This window comes from Bos indicus x Bos taurus, chromosome 2 (genome assembly GCF_003369695.1).
Source record: "Bos indicus x Bos taurus breed Angus x Brahman F1 hybrid chromosome 2, Bos_hybrid_MaternalHap_v2.0, whole genome shotgun sequence".
Classification (NCBI taxonomy): Eukaryota; Metazoa; Chordata; class Mammalia; order Artiodactyla; family Bovidae; genus Bos; species Bos indicus x Bos taurus.
In genome coordinates, this window is record NC_040077.1 from 37,553,941 (window position 1) to 37,578,683 (window position 24,743).

The following is a 24,743-nucleotide window of genomic DNA, read 5'->3' on the forward strand; positions in this document are numbered from 1 at the left end:
AGAGTAACTGGTATCGAAACATCTCTTTTAAAGGGCCTCTAGACGCACTGGGCCATTTCTCAAGCACGCAGGCACACAGCTGCTAAAGAGAAAGGCACTGCTCCACCCTCCCCGCTCCCCGCGGCTGTCTTGGGCACCCCAGGCACTGGTCCTGTACCTCCATCTTCACTTTGTTGTCACCAAAGCACAGGTGCTGCAGGTAGGCCGCTGCGTTTGCCTGAACTGACGGGAACTGGTGCTGCAGCATGTGGATGACTTCAGGCAACTCAGGATCACGCCAGGCAAACTCCCTGCAAGAGAAAAACACGGCTTCAGAAAGCGAGGCCCAGGGTCTACCATAAACTGAACAAAACATCTGTCAAAAGAAAAGAGTGGAGACCACAATAGGACGTTACAAATATCCTAAAAAATAAATAAAATTTAAAAATATACATAAATAATATTTTCCCACTGATGAACATATCACAGATACTTATGATCTTAAAGAATCATGATGCACAGAAAGAATCCGGGGCACAAAGGAGGTTCTTAATATGAGTTACTTTTCCATTTTTGTTTTCCTTCTCCTGATTCTAATTTTATGCCTTTCTGCCTCTGCAAGAAATTTGCAGGTGCGAGTGCAAGTGCACTTCAGCTAGCTGAGAAGATGTCACGTCTGGGGAGAGAGGAAGAAGGCTAGTGGAAATACCGCATACCTGATGGTTTATAAGAAATTTAATATATATGGTTGCTCTTGATTATAATAAATATAAAACATGATAACAATTTTTTTTCCAGTAATCCTATATCCAGAGAAAACCACTGTTTATGTTTCCTGTTGGTCTTTTTTCAACATATCAAGTGTGCACATGTGTGTATACACAATTGTTAAAAACTGTATTATTATTAAGTAGAATGTAATATCGGAGAAGGCAATGGCACCCCACTCCAGTACTCTTGCCTGGAAAATCCATGGACAGAGGAGCCTGCTAGGCTGCAGTCCATGGGATTGCTAAGAGTCGGACACGACTGAGCGACTTCACTTTCACTTTTCACTTTCATGCATTGGAGAAGGAAATGGCAACCCGCTCCAGTGTTCTTGCCTGGAGAATCCCAGGGACGGGGAAGCCTGGTGGGCTGCCATCTCTGGGGTAGCACAGAGTCGGACACGACTGAAGGGACTTAGCAGCAGCAGCAGCAGCAGAATGTAATATTTCCTGAGCACCTATTCTGTGCCAGGCACTATTTCAGGCATTTTATGTATGTTAATGCATTTATACTTAAAGCAGTCTTTCAGATTTGGAGGCTGAAGCAGAAGTGCTAAGCGACTTGCCTAAAGACACCTGGCTAGTCAACAGCTGAGCAACATTTGAATCCAGGCATCAGCTTTCAGGTGGGCTTTCCTGATGGCTCAGTGGTAAAGAATCTGCCCGCAATGCAGGAGATGCAAGTTCAATCCCTGGATTGGGAAGATCCCCTGGAGAAGCAAATGGCAACCCACTCCAGTATTCTTGCCTGGAGAATCCCATGGCAGTTTACGGGGTTGCAAAGAGTCAGACACGACACAGCAAGCAAGCGATCAGCTCTCAGAGTCTGCGCCCTTACCCCTGTACTATCCCCCTCCTTGTACAACGAGGACACAATCATATTAAATATACATACACATTTTCATACCGTTTTTAAATAAGATAATACCACACTGTCAGAATTTTCTGATGCCATTTAAATGGCTCACTGTTTGGTATCCTTGTTAAATGTGATTTAATGCTTATGTTGCATAAAGATAAGTTTCTTACAAATGGTTCACAAAGCAACACATTTGCAGACTTTGATAACAGGATGGAGGAAACTGTTATAAACTGGTTCACCCACTTCAAAGGGGCAGGTCATTTCATACCTGCACACACACATTCATACCACCCATCAGTGAATTCCTACTACAAGCGCCACAGCAGGTGCTGGAGACACAAACATTGAGTAAGACATGATCTCATGTACAGGGCCATGTATTCCAAGCTAAAAAAGCTTAGTCTTAATACTCTAACATGAACTGTTACTGAGCTTATCTGTGTCAGATATTATGTCAAGAGCTTTACAGACATTATCTCTCTTAGCTTGACTGTTGCCCCATGCGGTAGGCACTATCAAACAACATTAGATACAGATAGACAAGGAACCTGGCATTAGTATTAAGAGGTGGAGTTCAGTGGTTCATGTGTTATTCTCGCACACAGGAAACGTTACCTGGTGGAGGTTTTAAAGCAGAAGAGTGAGAGAATGCAATATGGTTACATTTATAAGGAAGATAACTCTCGTGGCCAAGTAGAGAATATACTAGAATCAGGAAAAACTGGTGGCAAGGAGACTATCCACCATCCCCACATTTGCCCAAAATAAAATAGGACCATCCTTGATTTTTCTCTTCCCTTTATCTTTCTCATCCAATCCACCTGCAACTCTGTTAACCATCTCCAAAATATTTAATATAAATCCAACGCATCTACTCTTTCCATCTTGGCTGAACCAATAACATGCCACCTGGGCTCACTGTCCTTCAAATATCACCCCTCCCCCACCTATTCTTTGGACAGCAGCCAGATAATCTACTTACTGAAAACTGAAGTCAAGGATGACATGGAAATTTCCAGTTTGGGGGATAGACAGGCACTAAGAAAACCACAAATACCAAGAGAGAGAGGATAACAGAGCAGAAAAAGCACAGAATTTGGAGCTAGACTGCCTATGTTTAGGTCCAAGGTCTTTCAATTATGATGTGATTTTGAAAACCATTTATTTAGAATTCCAGTTTTACCATCTGTAAAATAGGAACAATAAAACTATTATTTCTAACTTCTTCTTAGGCTGATTGTGATGACTAAATTGTGGTGATATATTAAAGTATTTTACATACTTAGAATTAGGATATATATATTTTACTAACATTCATCAGCCCTGAAAAATGAACCATATACTAAGTAGGGGCAGTCTCTATAAAGGCAGATTTTCATTTATGCATTGAAACTGTTAACTATTTCTGATGAAAATCTGTCTACAGCCTACTATATAAATCTACAAGGTAATTAGCAGAGTGCAAGGAGTGTGATTTAATTTTTCCTTGAAGACTCAATCATTACGAATATACATTCTGTCCTCTTTAAATGGTCAAGATTTCCTAGAGGCTCTGGGTATCACTAAGGCCAGACAACACAAAGGTTGGGCTCCAGTTGGAGATGGGGAGTTAGGCTTAGCTGGCATCAACTCCAAACTTGATTTTCAGCAGAAATTTATCCTGGAAAGACTGCTATCAATTCATGGGCTGGATGGATGGCAAGTTCATTTGGGCATGATGGTCTTAGTTATCTGAGTGGGAAAGACTGGAATTTGGAGATGCTAAAGAGGTTAAAATTTGCAGGGCAGGATACTGGGGAGGAGAGGGCTATGCAGAGGAGACGCTGCAAGTCTGTGTATGGTCTACTCACGAGTCGTTAGTTGAGCACTGGGCTGTATATGTATATATGAGCACTGCATACATGCAGGTTTGGTGGAGAGCAGAATGAGAACTGAATACATACCAGGTGATGTTGGACCTCCAGCCCAGTTACAGTGCAGACCTTACTGATCACCTCAGCATTTAGTCTCCACAAAGGCCATGCTTAGGAGTAACAACAATGCCACAGAGTAAGGGCCATGTGCTAGGGAGTAAAACAAATCTAAAATAGATCTGTCCTAGTAAGGAACAGAATCAATTGTGAAGGATCAAACAGCACCTGTCAGTAATTTAGTTATTTGCCACGATAAAGCTTAGAACCCTAAGAGGAGACAACACAGAGTGCTAACAATGTATCATCCACACAACCAGCCTATAATTTAAAACTACAGGGCGTAAGAAGAAACAGAAAACTGTGACTCTCAAAGATGAAAATAACAGAAACAGACTTACAGAAAACATAGATGCTGGAAAGATCAGAGGATTTTAAAATGCTTTTTATAAATACACTCAACAACATAACGCAAAAGATATATTTAAGGAGGGAATAGATGGGGAATGTCATCAGAGACATGAAAACTATTAAAAAAAAAAGCCAAATTGTTTGAAAAAAAATTCACTGGATGGGCTTAACAACAGACTGGAGCCCATGGGAGAAAAAACCAGCAAATCTGAAGATAGATTAATAAAGTCTTAAATGAAGAACACAGAGAAAAAAGACTTTTTAAAAGTGAGCAGAACTACAGTAACCTGTGAGATGGTGTCAAGTTATTCCAGGAGAGGAGAGTGAATTTGGGCCAGAAAAATATATTTACAGAAATAATAGTTTACTATGTCCCAACTTTGGTAAAATCACCAACACGTAAAGAATTTCAGTGAACCCCAACCAGGTTATATATAAGAAAAACATAATTAAGGCTTGTTAGAGTAAAACTGCTCAAGGTCAACAAAAAAGAGAAAAAATATGAAAGTCAGTCAGAGAAAAGATACATTATTTTAATGAGAAAAATAATGCAAATGTTGGCTGATTTTGCATCAGAAACTATGGAACTCTGAAGATACTGAACAATGTCCTTTTTAAAGCACTGAAAATGAAAGCTTATTAATCCTGAATCATATATCTAGCAAAAATATCCTTTAAAAATTAGTAAATAAAAACACTTTCAGATAAGTTAAAGCCGAGAGAATGTGTTGGCAGCAGACATGAAACATAAGAAAAGCTAGAGAAAGTTCTTTGGGATGAAGGGAAATGAGTTGAGATGGAAACTAGAATTTATAGGAAGATGTGCAGGAAACTATAAATAATTATGTAGGAGAATAAAAAGATCGTGTTTCTGACTTCATATAATTTTTTTAAAAGACAACTGACTATTTACAGTAAAAATAACAGTACCATATTATGGGCTTTACAATGTGTGTAGAAGTAAAATATTTGACAATAGCATAAAGATGAAAAAGACAGTAAATGGAATTATGCTGGTGAGTGTCAGAGCTGAAGCCCTGCTCAAAAAGAATAACATGAATTCTGTCTCACTGCCACTTTCCATAGTAAGTACTTTGTTCCTTCTTTCAGATGAATTATTTGTACCATTAATACATTTTGGCTGTAAACTAGATCATTATTAAAAAAATTCATCCCTTATATATAGAAAACATCAATAATTTCTTTAGTCTTACAGGGAAAGTGTCAGGCTATGATGTGGCATTAATGACAAAGTAGGTATAGAAGTGAATACAAATATTAAAGTTGTTATTTTTAAAACTAAAATTGTCATGAGCTTTTACTTTGGTTTGAATATTCAAACTTTAAACTCACTTAGATTCCAGTTTTGACTAGAATAAACGCACCTATTATTTTAAGATAATCGTTTATTCATCTTACAAAATACATTATCAGTGAAGCTGCACATAATCAAAGCTAGCCACAATAGTTTTATGCATCAGACTATGAAATTATCATACTATGAATAACTGAAGTGTATTATCAGACATGAAATCCTTGTTTATAATGAATCAGTTCAAAACAGAGGTCAAAACTTAAGTCCTCAGGAATGCATACTAAACTCAAAGCTCTAATCACTGCACTGATTTTCTGGATAGCTATTCTCTTCTCAGCAGGTTCAGCCAAGGTATGCTCTAAATTATCTACAATTCAAAACCCTTTAGAGAATTTCTGTATTATCAGAGTGCCCTACTCTGTTGTTCCTGTGAGGACTTCAAAAAAACAAAATCATGTAAAAAATTTTAATTTAATTATACTGGAGGTGCTATTAGACAAATTATTTTAAAAAATCCTTAAAATGACAGAATGGTGGCAAACAGGAATAGCTGAATCAAATGTACACATACACTGTAAAAAAAATTTAGGCAAAAGAGTGAATAGGTGGAGTAGTTTTAGTGGGGGAGTGGGCTTCCCACTCAGTTCAAAGTATCTAAAGTTATTTTGTTTTAATAACCAAAGCTCACTCATGCTTTAAATTCACATTCATTAGAATGAGCTGGTAGGCTGCTAAAAATGAATTGATAATTATAACAATCTTTCAGTGAAATAACTATTTGTGGGTGAAGAGAGAATGAAATCTTGCTAATATATGCCTTAAAATAACACTCAAGCTGCTTAAAATTTAGAAATAATATCACTCTTTCAGAAGTTAAAATTCTCTTTTAGTTTTTAAAAATCTTTATTTCCTGAATATTTTAAATGACTTTCATTAAAGACATGAGGCTAGTTTTTCAAAATCAATCAAGTACTAAATGACTCGTGTATATCTTAATAAAACACTTTTTCTACAAGACCAAATAAAATTAAAACAAGGAAATAAATATTTTTTGTTTATGCAATATGACAATTTCTTGTAAACTATTTCCCCCTAAATGGCAAAAAGCTTTTCAAAGGACCTAGTTGATAAAAGCACAACACAGCACTGACCAACATGATTCAAAATATACGTGACACTGGGACTTCCCAATATAAAACCTCATGCATTTTCTGAAGCCATCATCTAAAAAATCAGTCAAGATAAAAGAAAGGGTATAAAATGATCCTTTAAAATCTTTTGTGTAATTCAGACTAAGGCTCTCAAGTAGTTGCCTTGGTAAAATATTTTGACCTGTGCATTCTCTAACTTTATTATTAATGCACCAAAAGAAGGAAACTATCTTTAAAAATTAACCTCAGTGACATACAGTGCTGCAAAATATTAGAGATGAGAATTTACTGACGCTCTAATAGATAGGGCAACTTGGGAAAAAGAAAAAGAATGAAGGAAAGGGTTGACTCCTGAGATACGGTGGCATTCTGGAGACTCTTGACTAGTACTTGCCTGGGGTCTTTCTGAATGCTGTCTATTGACGGGGATCTCGTTGTGCCATCATCAGCCGGTGCTACGTGCTGAAGCCTGTTATAATTGCACTCTTGCACTCGGTACTGTATTGGCCTATAGGGCTCCGCATAGGTAGCTGTTGTGTTCAGAGCATAATTATTTCTTTGGTATGTAAGGGTACTTCGTTGGCTGGACGTCCTTTGCAGATTTCCAACACCTACTAGAAAGTCAACATTTTAAAAAGGATTAGTATGTTCTCCACAAAGAAATAATTTTCAAAGTAAAAATGGTTTTAATTTTAAGAAGGGTTTTTAACAATTATATAAATTGCTTACTTTTAGATATTACCAATCTAGTTCATTAGTGGGAAAAGGAACTGAAATTTTTAATATAACACAAATATTAATATCAATTTTATTAGCAGGAAAGAGCAAAAATGAAACTATAAATCTATTCCCATAGTAAGTCTTAATATATTTAAGATTCAGTAACAAAACTGCAAGTGAAAGAAAGAAAAATGATCTTAGAAATAAATAGGAAAATTTTATAACTTAATTTTAGCAATAAAAAACAAGCAAGATATTTTTTCAAACTTATAGATTATTGAAACCAATCTTTGGACATGTAGTGAATACTGGTTACTTATTTTGATGTACATTTTATTTATAGACGTGTGATTTTGATAACATTGAAAAAAAACTTTATAGGAAAGAAGACTGATAAATCAATCAAATTCTTTTAAAGCTACTCCCTAAAATTGTTGCCTGATGTTATGTATAAAGTATTGCACAGCGTGTTTAATATTTTTTCCAAATTATTGCAATAGGTAGCTCTCCAACGATTGTGTTTATAATCTTCCTGCAATTAACATATTTTAGTAACATTATTTATTTCTTAAACCTCACAAAAAATTCTTCAATGTGTAGACCAAAAGAGTGAAATATTTCTCCACTAACATCTATTAAAAATTGTAACATTCTCTTAGAAGAAATATCCCACAGTGGACCCAACTGTCAGTTTTTGCAGTAACAGTCTTTTCCCTCGTGGTGGTCTGTGAGATATGGCTCTTAGAGTTGTGCCTTTAGGGTGTTATCATTGCTATCTAGAATTCATTTATGGGTATGTTAATAAATCTATACTAATTTATTATTATTTGTTTTTAAAAGGGTCCTCTTGAGAATCTATAAACTAGACTGGTAGCACAACTTGGCAGCTCCCGGGGTCACAGGCTCTAGTTTCTGCTCTATCAGTGACTATGGAGTGGCACACACGAGGCCAGGGGTGCAAGAATGTGATTCACTAGCTCCCTGTTTTTCCTTTTTTGACTTAAAAATTTTTTATTGAAGTATAGTTGATTTACAATGTTGAATTGATTTCTGCCTTATAGCAAAGTGACTCCATTTCATATATATATACACATATATATAAATTCTTTTTCCTATTCTTTTCCATTCTGGTTAATCACAGGATACTGAATATAGTTCCCTGTGCTACACAGTAAGTCTTTGTTGTTCGTCGATCCTACATATGCTAGTTTGCATGTGCTAATCCCAAACTCTCAATCCTTCCTCCACTAGCTCCCTATTTTTGTAACTGTCAGCACTGCATTCTGCCCTAGATTGAGTCCATCATAAGGAATATTTATTTCACATCCTACCACTTAAACATTCAGAAAAAATTCAGTATCAAAAAAGAGTAATACCAAATATACCTGGGCCACATATGTGCCAAATCAAAGACAAGCCAATAGCTCACATAGGATTTTCTCTAAAGATGTATTCTAGGCAACAAAAATTACAAAGAAATATTCCCCAAAACTTTTCTTTCTGATATGCTTTGAACTCAGGGAGTCAGATTTATAGCTATACAAACTTATTTGTGAACTAAAGTATAACTGTTTAGACTGAACTATGGTAAAAATATATTATCTATGATGTGAAAGTTGTTCAGTCATGTCCAACTCCTATGAACTGTAGCCCACCAGGTACTACATTCCTCTGTCCATGGAATTCTCCAGGTAAGAATATTGGAGCGGGTAGCCATTCCCTTCTCCAGGAGATCTTTCTGACCCAGGGATTAAACCTAGATCTCCTGCATTGCAGGCAGATTCTTTACCATCTTAGCCACCAGGGAAGCCAACAAATAAATAGGTACTAATTGAACTTCTATTTTCCTGTTTATTGACCTACTTTTGTAACTGTTTATCTAACATCCAAATGGACAATGTGAGTTCATTCTACCAGGAAACCCATCTCAATAAAATCCTCTACTCTTGGACCTGTGAAAGTAAGAAAGGAACTGAAGAGAGCAGACGCCCACCTGAGCCTGTGCGGTAGAGCGCTGTCTGTGATCCCTGGAGCTCCACGGTTCCATGGTTTGGGCTGCGGTACACTGGGCTATAATAGGTCCTCCCCTCATATATAGGAGTGATGTGCAAGTCGGGAGACACAGCTGAACGAAGGTCTTGTCCAAGTTGGCTGTGCTGACTAGCATAGGAACTCCGTAAGCCTACAGGCAGGAAAATTACATCATTAAGAAACTTGGAACACTGTGGTGAGGTGAAAAGTATAACTCCTAATCAATATGACCAAATGCTGAGTCTAAACACCAAACCCAGTGAGTTTTACAGGATACCATATATACTCTAAAAGTAAGACTTTCTCCTGGCAGCAGGATAAATGCAAATTTTCTAAAATATACATATATACACACAAAATTATTAAATGGCTTGATATTCTGAAATTCATCCCCCAACTGTAAGTTATTTTATGATGGCGACCAAAAAGAGCACGCCACCATGTCCCACACCTCTTTAAATCCCAATGCTTAAGATAACACCTACATCACAGTACTTACAAATAGGCTGATATTCAAGAACTGTTCGGACCTTTGTCTCAATTTACTCATGCAAATTTTTTACAGAAAAATGAAATTTTATGTTATAGAGTTTAAAAAACCATCAGCAAACTAGTAAGATGTATAAAGCATTATTTTATTATTTGTTATTGCAATTAAAAAAAAAAAAACAAGACAAAACCAAAACAGGGATTTTTCCAGGAACCCACATACCAGATTCTTGTTTACCTTCTTTCTGGTATAAAGGAAAAGTACAAAGTTAGTGTATTAGTATTGTTACTTCAACCACTCTTTCATTCAAACTGTTTATAATGCAGATTCCAAACCCAAATATTTTAATTTCTTTAAAAAAGTGACGTAGTATTTTCTGTACTATGATGCTCAGAAATTTATGATTTGTCATCATTAGTAAGCAAAATCTGTCACTTTGTAAGAGTATCAACTCAGGTTATATTCCAAATATGAGGAAGGAAAAGCACAAACATATCTGAAGTCAGTCAGCATATATTTGCTTTTAAAAAGATTGCAAATAGTCAACACAGTAACTAATTACAAAAAGATACAATCATTCACATCCTGTTAGCTCACATAATCATAGCATAACTAAAAACAAATGGGGCTGAATGTGAGTGATAATTATATGTTGCTTAGTGAGGAGTGGCAAGAGAGTTAATACATAAAGCTTCTAAAATGAATGATTATTACCTATCCCAGAGAGCAATGTGACATGGGAAGAAATTAAATGAACAAATGTGGGTTTTGGCTACTGGCTACCCACTTGCTGAAATAAAGATCACAGGTTTATATAATCTTGTCATTGGGGAATTATTCAGTCAAATCTTCCCATTCCAAAATTGAGGAAACAGAGCCGAAAAGGAAATGCAGTTCATCCTCTTCAGAGAGCTTTTGAGGAGGGCTGAGTGGAAGCTCTCTCTGTACCCTCTCCGTCACTGCACACTCAACACTGGACAAAACTACTTCTCAAGGATCAATGACACACAGCGTGAGAAATCCTGACTGGACAGAGCCCTCCACAAACAAGGTTAAAGAGGGAGGTCAGTTCACCAGGGGCTCATGGAAGCCCATGTAACTCTAAGGATGATATTATGATTGTTATTGTAAAGTTCTTATTTGAGGATTTCAGCTTTGTATTTACTGGCAGATTTCTCATTCTTAGAGAGTATAAACTCCATTTCTTTATAGAGCCCATGAGAATCCTGAACAAAAGTGCCAGCATTGTTTGTTAACTGTGATGAAAACTGGGCAGCAAAATGTACCTAGTCCTTGGAAATCTTATCAGTATGAAGTGCTATTTTCATATTCAGTAGAATACTTGATTTACTGTGAGACTGAAGATCACAAACACTTGGGCCAAGGCAAGTTGAGCCCTGGATGCTCCTAAAGCCTGCCAAGTCCCGTTGGCCCACTCCCACTGTGGTGTGAAACGAGACCAAAGCATTCTGTTCCATTCAAAATGTGACAGGCTCATTGTGCAAGTACCTGGCTGGAGTCTTCAATGGCATTCATGTAATATGCAAACTTTTGTGGCCATTTACTATGATTTCATAAGGACCCAAATGAGCTTGTAACACTTACAACCATAGAACGTATCCAGTGAACATTCCCTGATACAGGATTCCTACTGAGATGAAATTACTGTATGTGACAGATTACAACAGGAAATAAAGAACTTAAGAATTACAGTGAGACACAGCAATTTTTTGATATTAGAAATCCTTGTAATATTATGGTTAATATTTTTATTTACCTACTCATGCATTAAAACAAAAATACACAGTCTTAAAGATTAACATTTAAAAAATTACAAAATTATATCGCCCCAATAGATTAAGTTCAAACCTATCACATGGACCACAGCCTTGTCTAACTCAATGAAACCATGAGCCATGCCGTGCTGGGCCAGCCAAGATGGACGTGGTGGAGAGTTCTGACAAAATGTGGTTCACTGGAGAAAGGAATGGCAAACCACTTCAGTTTTCCTGCCTTGAGAACCCCATGAACAGTATGAAAAGGCAAAAAGATAAGACACTGAAAAATGAACTCCCCCGGTTGGTAGATGCCCAATATGCTACTGCACAAGAGTGGAGAAATAACTTCAGAAAGAATGAAGAGATGTAGCCAAAGTGAAAACAACGCCCAGTTGTGGATGTGACTGGTGAGGGAAGTAAAGTCTGATGCTGTAAAGAGCAATATTGCATATGAACCTGGAATGTTAGGTCCATGAATCAAGGTAAATTGGAAGTGGTCAAACAAGAGATGGCAAGAGTGAACATCGATATTTTAGGAATCAGTGAATTTAAATGGACTGGAACGGGCGAATTTAACTCAGATGACCATTAAATCTACTACTACGGGCAGGAATCGCTTAGAAGAAATGGAGTAGCCCTCATAGTCAACAAAGGAGTCCAAAATGCAGTTCTAGGGTGTAATCTCAAAAACAACAAAATGATCTCTGTTCATTTCCAAGGTAAATTCAATATCACATTCAATCCAGGTCTACACCCCAACCAGTAACGTTCAAGTTCTATGAAGACCTACGAGACCTTCTAGAACTAACATGCAAAAAAGATGTCCTTTTCATTACAGGAGACTGGAATGCAAAAGTAGGAAGTCAAGGGATACTTGGAGTAACAGGAAAATTTGGCCTTGGAGTACAAAATGAAGCAGGGCAAAAGCTAAGAGAATTTTGCCAAGAAAATGCACTGGTCATAGCAAACACCCTCTTCCAACAACACAAGAGAAGACTCTACACATGGCCATCACCAGATGGTCAATACGGAAATCAGACTGATTATATTCTTTGGAGCCAAAGATGGAGAAGCTCTATACAGTCAGAAAAAGGCTCCAATCATGAACTGCTTGTTGCAAAATTCTGACTTAAATTGAAGAAAATAGGGAAAACCATTAGACCATTCAGGTATGATCTAGATCAAATCCCTTATGATTAAACAGTAGAAGTGACAAATAGATTCAAGGGATTAGATCTGATAGACAAGAGTGCCTGAAGAACTAAGGATGGAGGTTTGTAACATTGTACAGGAGGCAGTGATCAAGACCATCCCAGAGAAAAAGAAATGCAAAAAGGCAAAATGGTTATCTGAGGAGGCCTTACAAATAGCTAAGAAAAGAAGAGAAGCTAAAGGCAAAGGAGAAAATAAAAGATACACCCATTTGAATGCAGAGTTCCAAAGAAGAGCAAGGATATATAAGAAAATGTTCCTCAGTGACCAATGCAAAGAAATAGAGGAAAACAATAGAATGTGAAAGACTAGAGATCTCTTCAAGAAAATTAGAGATGCCACAGGAATATTTCATGCAAAGATGGGCACAATAAAGGACAGAAATGGTATGTACCTAATAGAAGCAGAAGATATTAAGAGGTGGCAAGAATACACAGAAGAACTATACAAAAAAAAAGATCTTCATGACCCAGATACCCATGATGGTGTGATCACTCACCTAGAGCCAGACATCCTGGAATGAGAAGTCAACTGTGCCTTAGGAAGCATCATCACGAACAAAGTTAGTGGAGGTGATGAATTCCAGCTGAGCTATTTCAAATCCTAAAAGATGATGCTATGAAAGTGCTGCACTCAATATACCAGCAAATTTGGAAAACTCAGCAGTGGCCACAGGACTGGAAAAGGTCAGTTTTCATTTCAATCCCAAAGAAAGGCAATACCAAAGAATGCTCAAACTACTGCACAATTGTACTCATCTCGCACACTAGCAAAATAATGCTCAAAATTCTCCAAGCCAGGCTTCAATAGTACATGAACCGTGAATTTCCAGATGTTTAAGCTGGATTTAAAAAGGAAGATGAAATATGAAAATTTAAAATATGAAATTGCCAACAGCTGCTGGATCATTGAAAAAGCAAGAGAGTTCCAGAAAAACATTTACTTCTGCTTTATTGATTATGCCAAAGCCTTTGACTATGTGGATCACGATAAACTGTGGAAAATTCTTTAAGAGATGGGAATACCAGACCACCTTACCTGACTCCCAAGAAATCTTATGCAGGTCAAGAAGCAACAGTTAGTATTAGACATGGAAAAACAGACTGGTTCCAACTGGGGAAGGGAGTACATCAAGGCTGTATATTGTTACTCTGCTTATTTAACTTCTATGCAGAGTACATCATGAGAAACGCTGGGGGGGATGAAGCACAAGGTGGAATCAAGATTGCCGGGAGAAATATCAATAACCTCAGATATGCAGATGGAGAAGGCAATGGCAACCCACTCCAGTACTCTTGCCTGGAAAATCCCATGGATGGAGGATCCTGGTAGGCTGCAGTCCATGGGGTCGTGAAGAGTCGGACACGACTGAGTGACTTCACTTTCACTTTTCACTTTCATGTACTGGAGAAGGAAATGGCAACCCACTCCAGTGTTCTTGCCGGAGAATACCAGGGACAGAGGAGCCTGGTGGACTGTGGTCTGTATGGTCGCAGAGTTGGACGTGACTAAAGTGACTTAGCAGCAGCAACAGATATGCAGATGACACTGCTCTTATGGCAGAAAGTGAAGAAGAACTAAAGAGCCTCTTGATGAAAGGGAAAGAGGAGAGTGAAAAAGTTGGCTTAAAACTCAACATTCAGCAAACTAAGATCATGGCATCTGGTCCCATTACTTCATGGCAAATAGATGGGGAAACAATGCAAACAGTGAGAGACTATTTTTTTGGACTCCAAAATCACTGCAAATGGTGACTGCAGCCATGGAATTAAAAGATGCTAGCTTCTTGGAAGAAAAGTTATGACCAACCTAGACAGCATATTAAAAAGCAAAGACATTACTTTGCCACCAAATGTCCACAGAGTCAAAGCTATGGTTTTTCCAGTAGTCATTCATGTATGGATGTGAGAGTTGATCCATAAAGAAAGCTGAGCACTGAAGAACTGATGCTTTTGGAAGACTCTCTTGAGAGTCCCTTGGACTGCAAGGAGATCCAACCAGTCCATCCTAAAGGAGATCAGTACTGAATATTCATTGGAAGAACTAATGCTGAAGCTGAAACTCCAATACTTTGGCCACCTGATGCAAAGAGCTGATTCATTTGAAAAGACCCCGATGCTGGGGAAGATTGAAAGCAGGAGAAGAAGGGGACGACAGAGGATGAGGTGGTTGGGTGGCATCATCGAGTTCAATGGACATCAGTTTGAGCAAACTCTGGGAGTTGGTGATGGACAGGGAAGTCTGGTGTACTGCAGTCCATGGGTTCACAAAGAATCAGACATGACTGAGTGACTGACCTGAACTGAACTGAACTGAACAGATTAAGTAAGGTGATTTTGTAGAAAGGCTACTATAATTTAGTATCTTTTGAAGTGGAAGACAATTTGCTGCAATTCCACAAATACATATCAAGTTTACCTACTTCAATGATATATTCCTTTTGATTTAACACCTCTATATTTAAGTCAGTGAAAACAAACATACATTTATCTTTCAAATGTGAATTCTTTTTATTCTCAAAACTTGCCTTAATATGCTATGGTTATATTTTAATGAATGTGTTGGGGCAGACATATTTTTCTGTTGTAGGACATAATTTATACACATCACTTAAATTGTGATCACCAAATATTCAAGTGTCTGAATCTATTACAAAATATTGCTTTAGGCTTTTCAATTAGCAGGTTGTTAAGTCTTCGAACTCAAGAACCATAGTAAATATGACAAACACATCACTTTCTGAAATTGAAAAAAGAAAGGAATTTATAAGTTAGGATCTACATTCAGAATAACTGGGCAGGTGGACAGATGATGGGAACCAAAGCTTCCTTACAACATTTTTAAGAAATGCTTTGCTTCTTTTGAACACTGTGGTATTCAGGGGAACAAAAAAATCCATAGTAGGCTATAATTTTTTTCCCCTGAAACATAAAGTTTAACTTCACCTGCAATGTGAAGAGAAGCAGGTTTCTTAAACCACAAAAGTCCAGCCCTCAGGGTTAAACATGGAGACGGTCCTTTCTGTGCCCCCTTTCTTTCCTGGTTTTCTCTGTGCTCTCCTGCAAACATGGATTTCAGCCACTGTTCATAAATAGGGAGGGGTGTGGGTAGGGGGAACAGGAATCCTCAGAACTATTTCTCTCTTCAGGCTTCCTTTGGAGGAGGCGTGTCATCGATGATCCCTACCTCACTCTGTTGCATGCTTTCCAGAGCCGTGCCAGAAAATATCTAAGCCAGTGTACCCTTCTGATGGCTGAATGAAAAAGAGCTAGTTTCTCCAATAGGAATTTCCTTGAGCTCAAAATCAAGTTCAATATTTATTCTTTGTGCAAGATCATGCAATTAGAAAATCTCAAAAGGGCTTTATTTTTCCCAGAAGCCATAAGGAAAGGATATTAATTTTATCATACAAAATAAATATTAGAAACTTCTGTGTAAGAAATAACAAAAAAACAGTCAAAAGACAAATTATGAAATGAAAAATAATTGAGAAGCATATTACAAGGGGTCAATTTATTTTAAGTATAAAAAGCATTTACAAATTTTAAAAACACATACAAAGGACCTGAACTTGCAGTTTGCAGTAAAGCAATAAAATGGCTGATAAACATCAAATCATCAACCTCAGTCATTACTCAACACAGGTCTCTTAAAACAATGAGGCACAGACTGGCAGAGATGAAACACCTGGACAATATGCAGTGCTAGTGAAGGTGTAGGGAACAGGCACTCAAGCTACTAGTGGAAAGAAAAATCTATAAAAGTTTAGTGGGGGCAGTTTGACAGTATTTCATTAAGAAAACACAAACACATATTTTGATCCAGCAGTCGTACTTCAAGAAATGGATCTCACAGTTATCTTAGTAAGCTATGTGCAGATATGCACGAAGAGTAATATATATTGTATGATTGTCTCTAACAGCTAAAAATGAGGATATCTAAATGTCTGTTAATACAGAAGTGATTAAACAAATTATGTCTATAAAATAAGGTCCTAGGCATCCCTTGAGAGAATGAGGTAGAACCCTCAGATACATTAAAAAAAAAAAGAAGGTATAGGAGATATACATAATAGAGCTCCAACAGCATAAAAATACAGTGTGTGCACATCTATATGTAATGTATATACTTACATATAATCAAACAGTCTGGAAGACACATAAACTGGGGAGTGGGATTGGGTGAGGGTAAGAGGGGGCTGAGACTTTCACTTCACAATTTTTATTTTCCTGCATAGTTTTAACTTTTTTTTTACTAGCTAAAGATGAATATCATTTTAATCAAAAGTCTGTACATCCTATAGAAAACCCACGATGAGAAAACTCCGAAAGAAACAGCTGTACTATCAGTGATCTGGTTGGTGTCTTTCTGACTTAATCTAAGTGGCATTTGAAGGCAATTCATAAGAACTTTGTGCATTTCCCATTGGGGTGCTAAAAATCAAGGCAGTAGGTAAGGAAATCCACATTCTAGTCTACACTAGTAAGGCATTTCTTTTAAAAAATTATATTTGAATAGACATTCTGATACCACCTTTTAACATAATTTAGGGTTTTGAATATGGGTAGGCCTGCTGCTGCTGAGTCGCTTCAGTCGTGTGCGACTCTGTGCGACCCCATGGATGGCAGCCCACCAGGCTTCCCCGTCCCTGGGATTCTCCAGGCAAGAACACTGGAGTGGGTTGCCATTTCCTTCTCCAATGGGTAGGCCTAGCTAGTGAAAAATATTTCACTATGAAAAACCGCAACCAACAGTTTAGAATTCTAGCCAATTCTTCTAATATGCAAAAAGTACCTACCTTTTATATCCTAGTTTTCTGAGGGATGGGGGAAATGTTTTAATTGCAAAAGAGGTCTGGTGATATAAATGTATATAATTTGATGCATTAAAAAGTATAAAGCCTGAAAGAAAAGTCAGCCTGAGGTCTGCGGTACATTGTGGCACAAATTTTGAGATAAAAATATAATGTTTTTCCACATTATATGCTCTGTTTTAGCAACGGTTGCATGGAACACTTTCCCACTGGGCTTGTGTAGGGGTGTCACTTTGTACTCACCTGTCAGGCTGTCTGGCCGAGGTGGAACCATCCTCTCGTAGATTTCATACTGCTGCTGTCCGAATTGTTCCATGTCGTGAACAGTCCTTTGCAGTGAAGGTCCCAGATGCTGTGGTACGGCAGTCATCCCTGAGCGTTTGGGGGACGATGACCCCACCTGGCCTTGGGATGGGGAAGCTACTCGAGTCTGTGCATCCGTCAGCGTCAGTGGGGACCCCACTCTGGTGGTGGTCTGGTACTGAGGGGTTGGTCCGTTGGGATTGGAGGTCTGCCGGGAGGTGACCGACCCAATCCGACGTACAGCTGATGGGGAGGCGGGTCTCTGTGCAGAGTATGGAGAAGCTGCCCGCTGAGCAGGTAATGTGGTGGAGGAGTATGCACTGGGGTTCAGTGGTCGGGAGTCGGTTACAGAGGGAGAGCCAAATCCACTACCCAGAGAAGTTCTCAGTGACCCCCTTGAAGGAGACACGCCTGTGCTGATAACATAGGAAGGAGACTGTGCTCTAGATGGAACTGAACTAACTCTTCTCATGGCCCGATTGGCCACTGATGGCTGATGGAAGGGGGAGAAAAGAGAATGGTTTATCCAGGGTTGTGTATCCATGGTCATTACAGAAAAGCATGCACATAGCTAACTACAGAATGTGAACTCACTATTTATTTCAGGCATTTCCTTTCCTTTTTGAGCTACAGAGCTGAATCTTAATTTTTCCTTATTCTGTTTTTCTTGTGCTACTTTTTTTTGTTTTTGGTGATTTAACCTCCACCTTTCCCTTTCAGAATACTAAAACCAACCCGTAAGGAGAGATACAAAGACATTTAATATTCCTTTTACCTTTGTCTTTATTTGATGTTACCCTCTGCCCATGCACTTTTCACAACACATAGTATGATGTATCTCAAGCGTGAAGGGCCACTGGAATAGTGTACTTACTTTGTACCCTGTAAATCTAAGTTTGGCTAAGGTAGCCCATTTGTGTAAAACAAAACGTTTTCAATCTGTTAAGTTAGAGCAGTATCTATACCTGTCTTTATATCTGTCTTTATGGGTTGACCCCATTTACAAAAGGAAGGTATTCTCTCAAAGTGGAATAACTGAACATTTGGATAGGGTCTGGGGTCCAAAGGTCTCCTCTGTGAGCACTGTACAAGTGCTCTAGCCAAATCTGTCTTTTCTTTTAGCTTCATTGTGGCTGCTAGTGATTTCAGCCATTTCTTTCTATCTCCTTTGATTTATAGGCTCTTGTCTTAAGCTGGTGGATTGAAAGACATATGAATAATCAGCCCTCAAATCTGCTGCAGCAGGAGGAATGCTCAAAATCTCCATTGGGTTCTGGCCAGCTGGGAAAGAAGGAACATCTCTGCCATGGCCAGTCCTATGAGTCCACAGACTCTTGCAAAATTGCATCTCAGATCTCTGTCTTCATGCAGGACGACAATAAAAAGGAACAGTGGCTGGACTGGGGTGTTGGGTTACAAGCTCAGAACTGAGCTTTCTGTATTTCCCTAGTGATGACTAGAGTTCACTCGTCATCCACCTCCTGTTACTTTTAATTGGGGCAATAAAGGAAGAAACAAGGATGACTCAAGGACTTTGTATATTCTTAGATGCTATAAGAGGAAATATGCTCTGTCTCCATGTGTCACAAGCAACTGGTTGCCTGAAACACGGGTCTGAGACCACTCAGGTGCTCAAACTCAAGAATTCTGTGAAGGCAATAGCCATGGAAAAGAGAAGGTCTGGGGAGGGAAGAGGACTGTAAATACATAATAAGGCAAGAAAAAGGTGGTTTAAAAATTAGTAGGCAGTTGGAAAATTAAAATCTGTGCTTGGGGTTTATTAATAGTACTAAAGGTAATTTTAAAAGTCCCACATATAAGTTGTTTACTATCAAAAAAGGATGACACTTGGCTCAGATGGCTTCAATCTGTGTTTCCTGAAATACATGCAAATATAAAGACCCCCTTGCAACTTCCAGGAACAAGATCAACTTACCTAAGTTTAAAAAAAAAATTAAACAAAAAAGTCAACATGACCACCCTTAGGGGCAAAATAGAAAATCTTTGTAATTATTATTCAGAAGTGTGACTTTAGACCTGCCAACATAGAGATTGACCTAAACAGATGAACATTTAGTGTAAAGCTTGTCAAACCATTCCCTCAGTGCATCCTGAACAGCAGAGGAGTAAATGTATCATCTGAGGAAGGGGTGGGGTGGGGGTGGGGGGGGTGCTGCAGCTGGAAGCAGTTTGCTATGGGCACAAGACTGCCTGTCCTAGCTTAAAAATTCATGCTCCATATTTGTGTTTGTTTTAATACAGAAATGTTTCTTAATACCTAAAAGTTTCCCTTAAATTGTTGAGCCAAAGTCATATTGTATTTCTCCTTTGGCACTGGGAACATTGGCCTACTGCTGTGTGTACCTTCAGGGCTTCCTGTATTACATGAAGAGATTAGTGTTACACTAACTTCTTTGATCATCGTGCCATTTTTCAGGTCCAGAGAAATCACTGGGGCACTTGGCCAGAAAGTCATCCTTACTGGTTACTGCCACTTGGGACTCCTATAATTTCTACTAATTTTGGCATATGCTGGAAGACTGAGTGAATAAAGTGGCAATGAGTGAGGAGCTAAGGAGTTTTCATAAACATATATGCATTATTATTATTAACATCAAGTAAGAAAATCATAACTTAACAGAATGGTTATCCTTCTATACACTAGCTTTCTATAGGCAGGAATATCTATATTCTAGCAAAGACATGTGTTTTCAGAGAAAACTTCCAATGACGAAGGCAAAACCTTTGGTTAGAATGGACCAGTCCCATTTTATACAAGTGTGGGAACTGGGCTCTGCCCCTCTAGGACTCTTCACAGCACATTTTAGCTCTAGTATTCTGAGGAACCCACAACTACACTAGAATATACCACCCAGTTCTCTCACACTCTCCCTGGACTACTCTCCTGATGCCAAACTTGTTGCTTTCAGAAAACTACTCTCCTGTATCTAGAATTTATCAGATTTAATTAGTAGGAACTAATACATTTTTAGTTTTCAAGTTTAAAATTTCATTAGCCTCATGGTATAAAATGATTTTGCTGTGTCATCCATTCTAGAACTTCAAAATTGTACACATTGGGTTTACTTTCAATAAAGAATATTTAAATTAATAGCACATAATCAATTAGGAGGGCATTTCTTTACAAAGATCTTGATGTGTTTGGCTTACCTGAACCAGTGTTTGCCCTTCAGCTCTTGAATTCCTCACCAGGTGGTTATTAGTTGATCCTACGAATGAATGCTGTGGTCTGTTATCTGCTTTACTCAAGTTCTGGCTGTTGTGGAAACTCCCTGCTTCCTGGTATCCACTGTCGGAATAAGAATTCATTTGTGTTGAACTTCTTGAGTTACCCAAAGATCCTGCAGGAATGAAACCAGCAGGAAATGCCTTTATTTTACATTTCTGATGCTCATTTTCAAAATGGAAGCATTAAAAGTAAATCTAATACTTAAAAGATAATACAACAGACCCTCACTTTCATGGAGAGACGTCTGTTCTGGTGAGTAGAGGGTCCCTGGTTCTGGCTCTGTCCTGATGAAATAGTTGTTGGGGTGGACAGTGTCAGAAACTCTAGGTTTGTTTACACCAGTATTTGGCACATCTGTAAGAAGATAAGTTTAATCAGCTAAAATGAATGACATTATATAAAAATTTGCTAAAAAAAAAAGGTTCAGGTATTTGTTAGCAACGTCAGATAATCTTAATACAAGACTATCAACTCAAGACTTCATACAAGTTAATATAAGACTATTTTCACCTTAAACCACAGTCATTTTGACTCTTTTCTATAGACAAGTATTGCATATACTCAGTTTGTTACTATGTTTTGCTAAATTTCATGAGTATTTGTCATCCTGATTACCAGCTACAAATTAACTCACATGCTGCATTTAATTAAAATCTGAAAACTGACCTTGTTCTCCCTTGGAAAACTCACCTCCTGGGTGACTTCCTCCAAGAGGATCAACAAACTGAGTGAGAATGATGCTATTTAAACAAAAGATCTTCCATATGTCAAACTTTTGAAATGAAAACTTGCATGATGTCCACATTATTGAGCTTGGTGATGAAACTCTGGAAGCCAGGGCTAGCTTTTTATGTCAAATTTCATATGGACTAAAATAAAAAAAACTTTGCACAGTTTTCAGAACTGTCAACAATGGAAAGTTTAATTTCTTATCGATTTGCTTCTTTTATGCTTTTAGTCTTTTTCCAAATGAATACAGACAAATTTAACCTCATTACTGTTTTCTCTAGTCAAATCTCTTTTGCCTATTATCTTGTTTTATTTTCAACTATATCATTTTGCCATCTTGAACTTAAAAAACAAAACTATTTATCTTCTTCTTCTTCCCAATTCCAACTTCCTTTTTATGTTATAAATTTAGGTGGTGCAGATTAAACTGCATTTTATTCAACTCCATTCGAATATGTTCTTGTTTCTCTATTATCTTCAAAATATATTTGCCCAAATTCTGATGACAAGTCTTTCTTTCCTCAGATTTAACCCTCATGTTGCTAACAAACATTTTTTTTCGGAATGCTGCTTCACTCTCACTTTATAAATTGAATCTGTATCATATTCTGAGTATAACACACAGTCCTAAGGAGGACTGAAATTTGTCCTTGGAAGAAAAGCTTTAACAAATGTAGACAGCATATTAAAAAGCAGAGACATTACTTTGCTGACAAGGATCCACACAGTCAAAGCTATGGTTTCTCCAGTAGTCATGTATGGATGTAAGAATTAGACTATAAAGAAAGCTGAATGACGAAGAACTGATATGCTTTTGAACTGTGGTGCTGAAGGAGACTCCTGAGAGTCTATTGGGCTACAAGGAGATCAAACCAATCCATCTTAAAGGAAATCAATCCTGAATATTCATTGGAAGGACTGATGCTGAAGCTCCAATACTCTAACCACCTGATGTGAAGGGGTGCCTCATTGGAAAAGACCCTAGTGCTGGTAAAGATTGAAGGCAGGAGGAGAAAAGGACGACAGAGGATAAGATAGTTGAATGGCATCACTGAATCAGTGGACACGAGTTTTAGCAAGCTCTGGGAGTTGGTGATGGACAAGGAAGCCTGGCGTGCTGCAGTCCATGGGGTTGCAAAGAGTTGGACACAACGAAAGTGAACTGAACTGAAGAATGTGGCTGAGAAAAGACAGTGTATGTATGTGTGTGCATGAACATGTGTTTGTGTTACTGTCTAGGGTTAAGGACCTTAGGAGAAGTCTCCTAGAGGATGTAGTATCTAAGTAGTATCCACTTACCACAGGAGGTCAGCTTGCCCTTTATTTATAGCACTTATCACCATCTCTCCCCACTAGAATAGAAGCTCACAGTGGACAGGGACTTTTGTCTGAGTTGCTTACTGTTGTACCTCAGAGCCTAGGACAGGTGCATAGCACTCAGCAGGTACTCAGTAAGTGCTTACTGAGCAAACAAATTCCCAGAAAGAATAGCGGCTTCTCTTTACTGAGTATTGATTCACACCTGGCATTGTGCTGTAACTTGTGTTCAACAAGGTTTGTCTATGTAAAGCAAGGGCTTCCCTAGTGGCTCAGATGGTAAAGAATCTGCCTGCAATGTGGGAGACCTGGGTTTGATTAGGGTTAGGGTTGGGAATATCCCCTAGTGAAGAGAACGGCATTCTGGCCTGGAGAATTCAGGCATTCTGGCCTGGAGAATTCCATGGACAGAGAAGCCTGGCAAGCTACAGTCCATGGGGTCACAGAGAGTCAGACATGACTGAGCACCTTTCACTCACTCCTGTAAAGCAAAGTATAACTTTTAGGTATTGCTGATCAAGCTAGTTTGAAAAGTGAAAACAGGGTTTATAGGCAAACTGGGAATCCTACATTCTAATCCTTTAACTTGATGTCAGATTCAATCCAAGGTTTTGTTTCTTAGCCCCCAGGAAGATTTGCTGACATTCTTAATAATAGGTTTTTGATGAATGTGTCTCCAAATTTATTATTTGACAGTACACTTTTAGGTAGCAGAGCTCTGTGACAGTTCTGAATTCTTAAGTTTGAAATTTCAATATAGATTTCAGATTGCATGTGGTTCCCCCAGTACATACTGAAACATGCTCTATCTCTCTATCAGGCTAATAATACTGGAGAGTTATCTGCTTCAATTTGCAAGTCTTCTGTTTTTCCACAGTTCTAAACATTCTTACACCGCAATTTGTGAAGGAGTTTTATGAGGAACAAGTAAAATACATAGTTTGCTGGGTTACCAGAGTTTTACAGGGAATAGGATGACTGAGAGAAGCTAAACAAGAGATGAACCTGAAGTCAGAGAGCTATGCAGCAATCCACCTTTATTTCATCCAGGAAAGGAACACTGGAAAACCACACATGAAATAGCAACAAACTATAGATGTGGAGGAATCACTGGGGTAGCTTCAAGACTTCACATACATTGGGAAATGTGCCATTTTAAAAAAGAAAAAGGTGTTTAGATATTTTCTAGCTTCGGCTTTAGTATAAGATAAAACCTGCGATACCAAAACATCAAAGTTTTTGGCTTGGAAACACTAGGTGGCATGCAGTGTCAGAATGTGAAAAAATTATCACCATGGAAACCAAAACCATTAGAGTTCTGTGTATGTCTCTCTCTTTTTAACCATTAGGGGATATTATTTAAATAAGAAAAGAGTAGGAGACACCCTAAAAATCTGTACTTCAGCAATTTGGTCTCTTTATCCTATGGAACATTTTATTGCAACCCAGGAGACAAGCAATTGTGCTTCTTTTCTAAAAGAAGATATTTAAAATAAATAATCTTAGAGGGATGGAGATGGAGGAGTAGGAAGATCCTGAGCTTAGTTCCTCCTATGGATATACATATACAAAACGGCACCTACATTTAGAACAACCATGTCTGAGGATGATCTGAAGACTAGCAAAACAGATTTTTTATAACTGAGGATACAAAGAAAAGACCACACTGAGATGGGCAGGAGGGGCAGAGATGTGGTCTAGTCAG

General features: G+C 38.2%; 1 protein-coding gene across 11 annotated transcripts in view; it reads right to left on the reverse strand.

The window, feature by feature from the left end:
• Positions 1-24,743, reverse strand: part of PKP4 (plakophilin 4) — a 258,891-nt gene that overhangs the window by 44,411 nt on the left and 189,737 nt on the right. For 6 of the 11 annotated variants that reach the window (XM_027560148.1, XM_027560114.1, XM_027560139.1 and 3 more), the window contains 6 exons: positions 21,215-21,346; positions 20,914-21,104; positions 17,683-18,235; positions 9,109-9,297; positions 6,790-7,009; positions 158-290 (listed from right to left, as the gene is read on the reverse strand). In XM_027560148.1, the coding sequence (XP_027415949.1) occupies positions 158-290; positions 6,790-7,009; positions 9,109-9,297; positions 17,683-18,235; positions 20,914-21,104; positions 21,215-21,346 (1,418 nt within the window). The remainder of the gene's footprint in view (positions 1-157; positions 291-6,789; positions 7,010-9,108; positions 9,298-17,682; positions 18,236-20,913; positions 21,105-21,214; positions 21,347-24,743) is intronic. The other 5 variants (XM_027560131.1, XM_027560166.1, XM_027560174.1 and 2 more) reach the window with 5 other exon arrangements.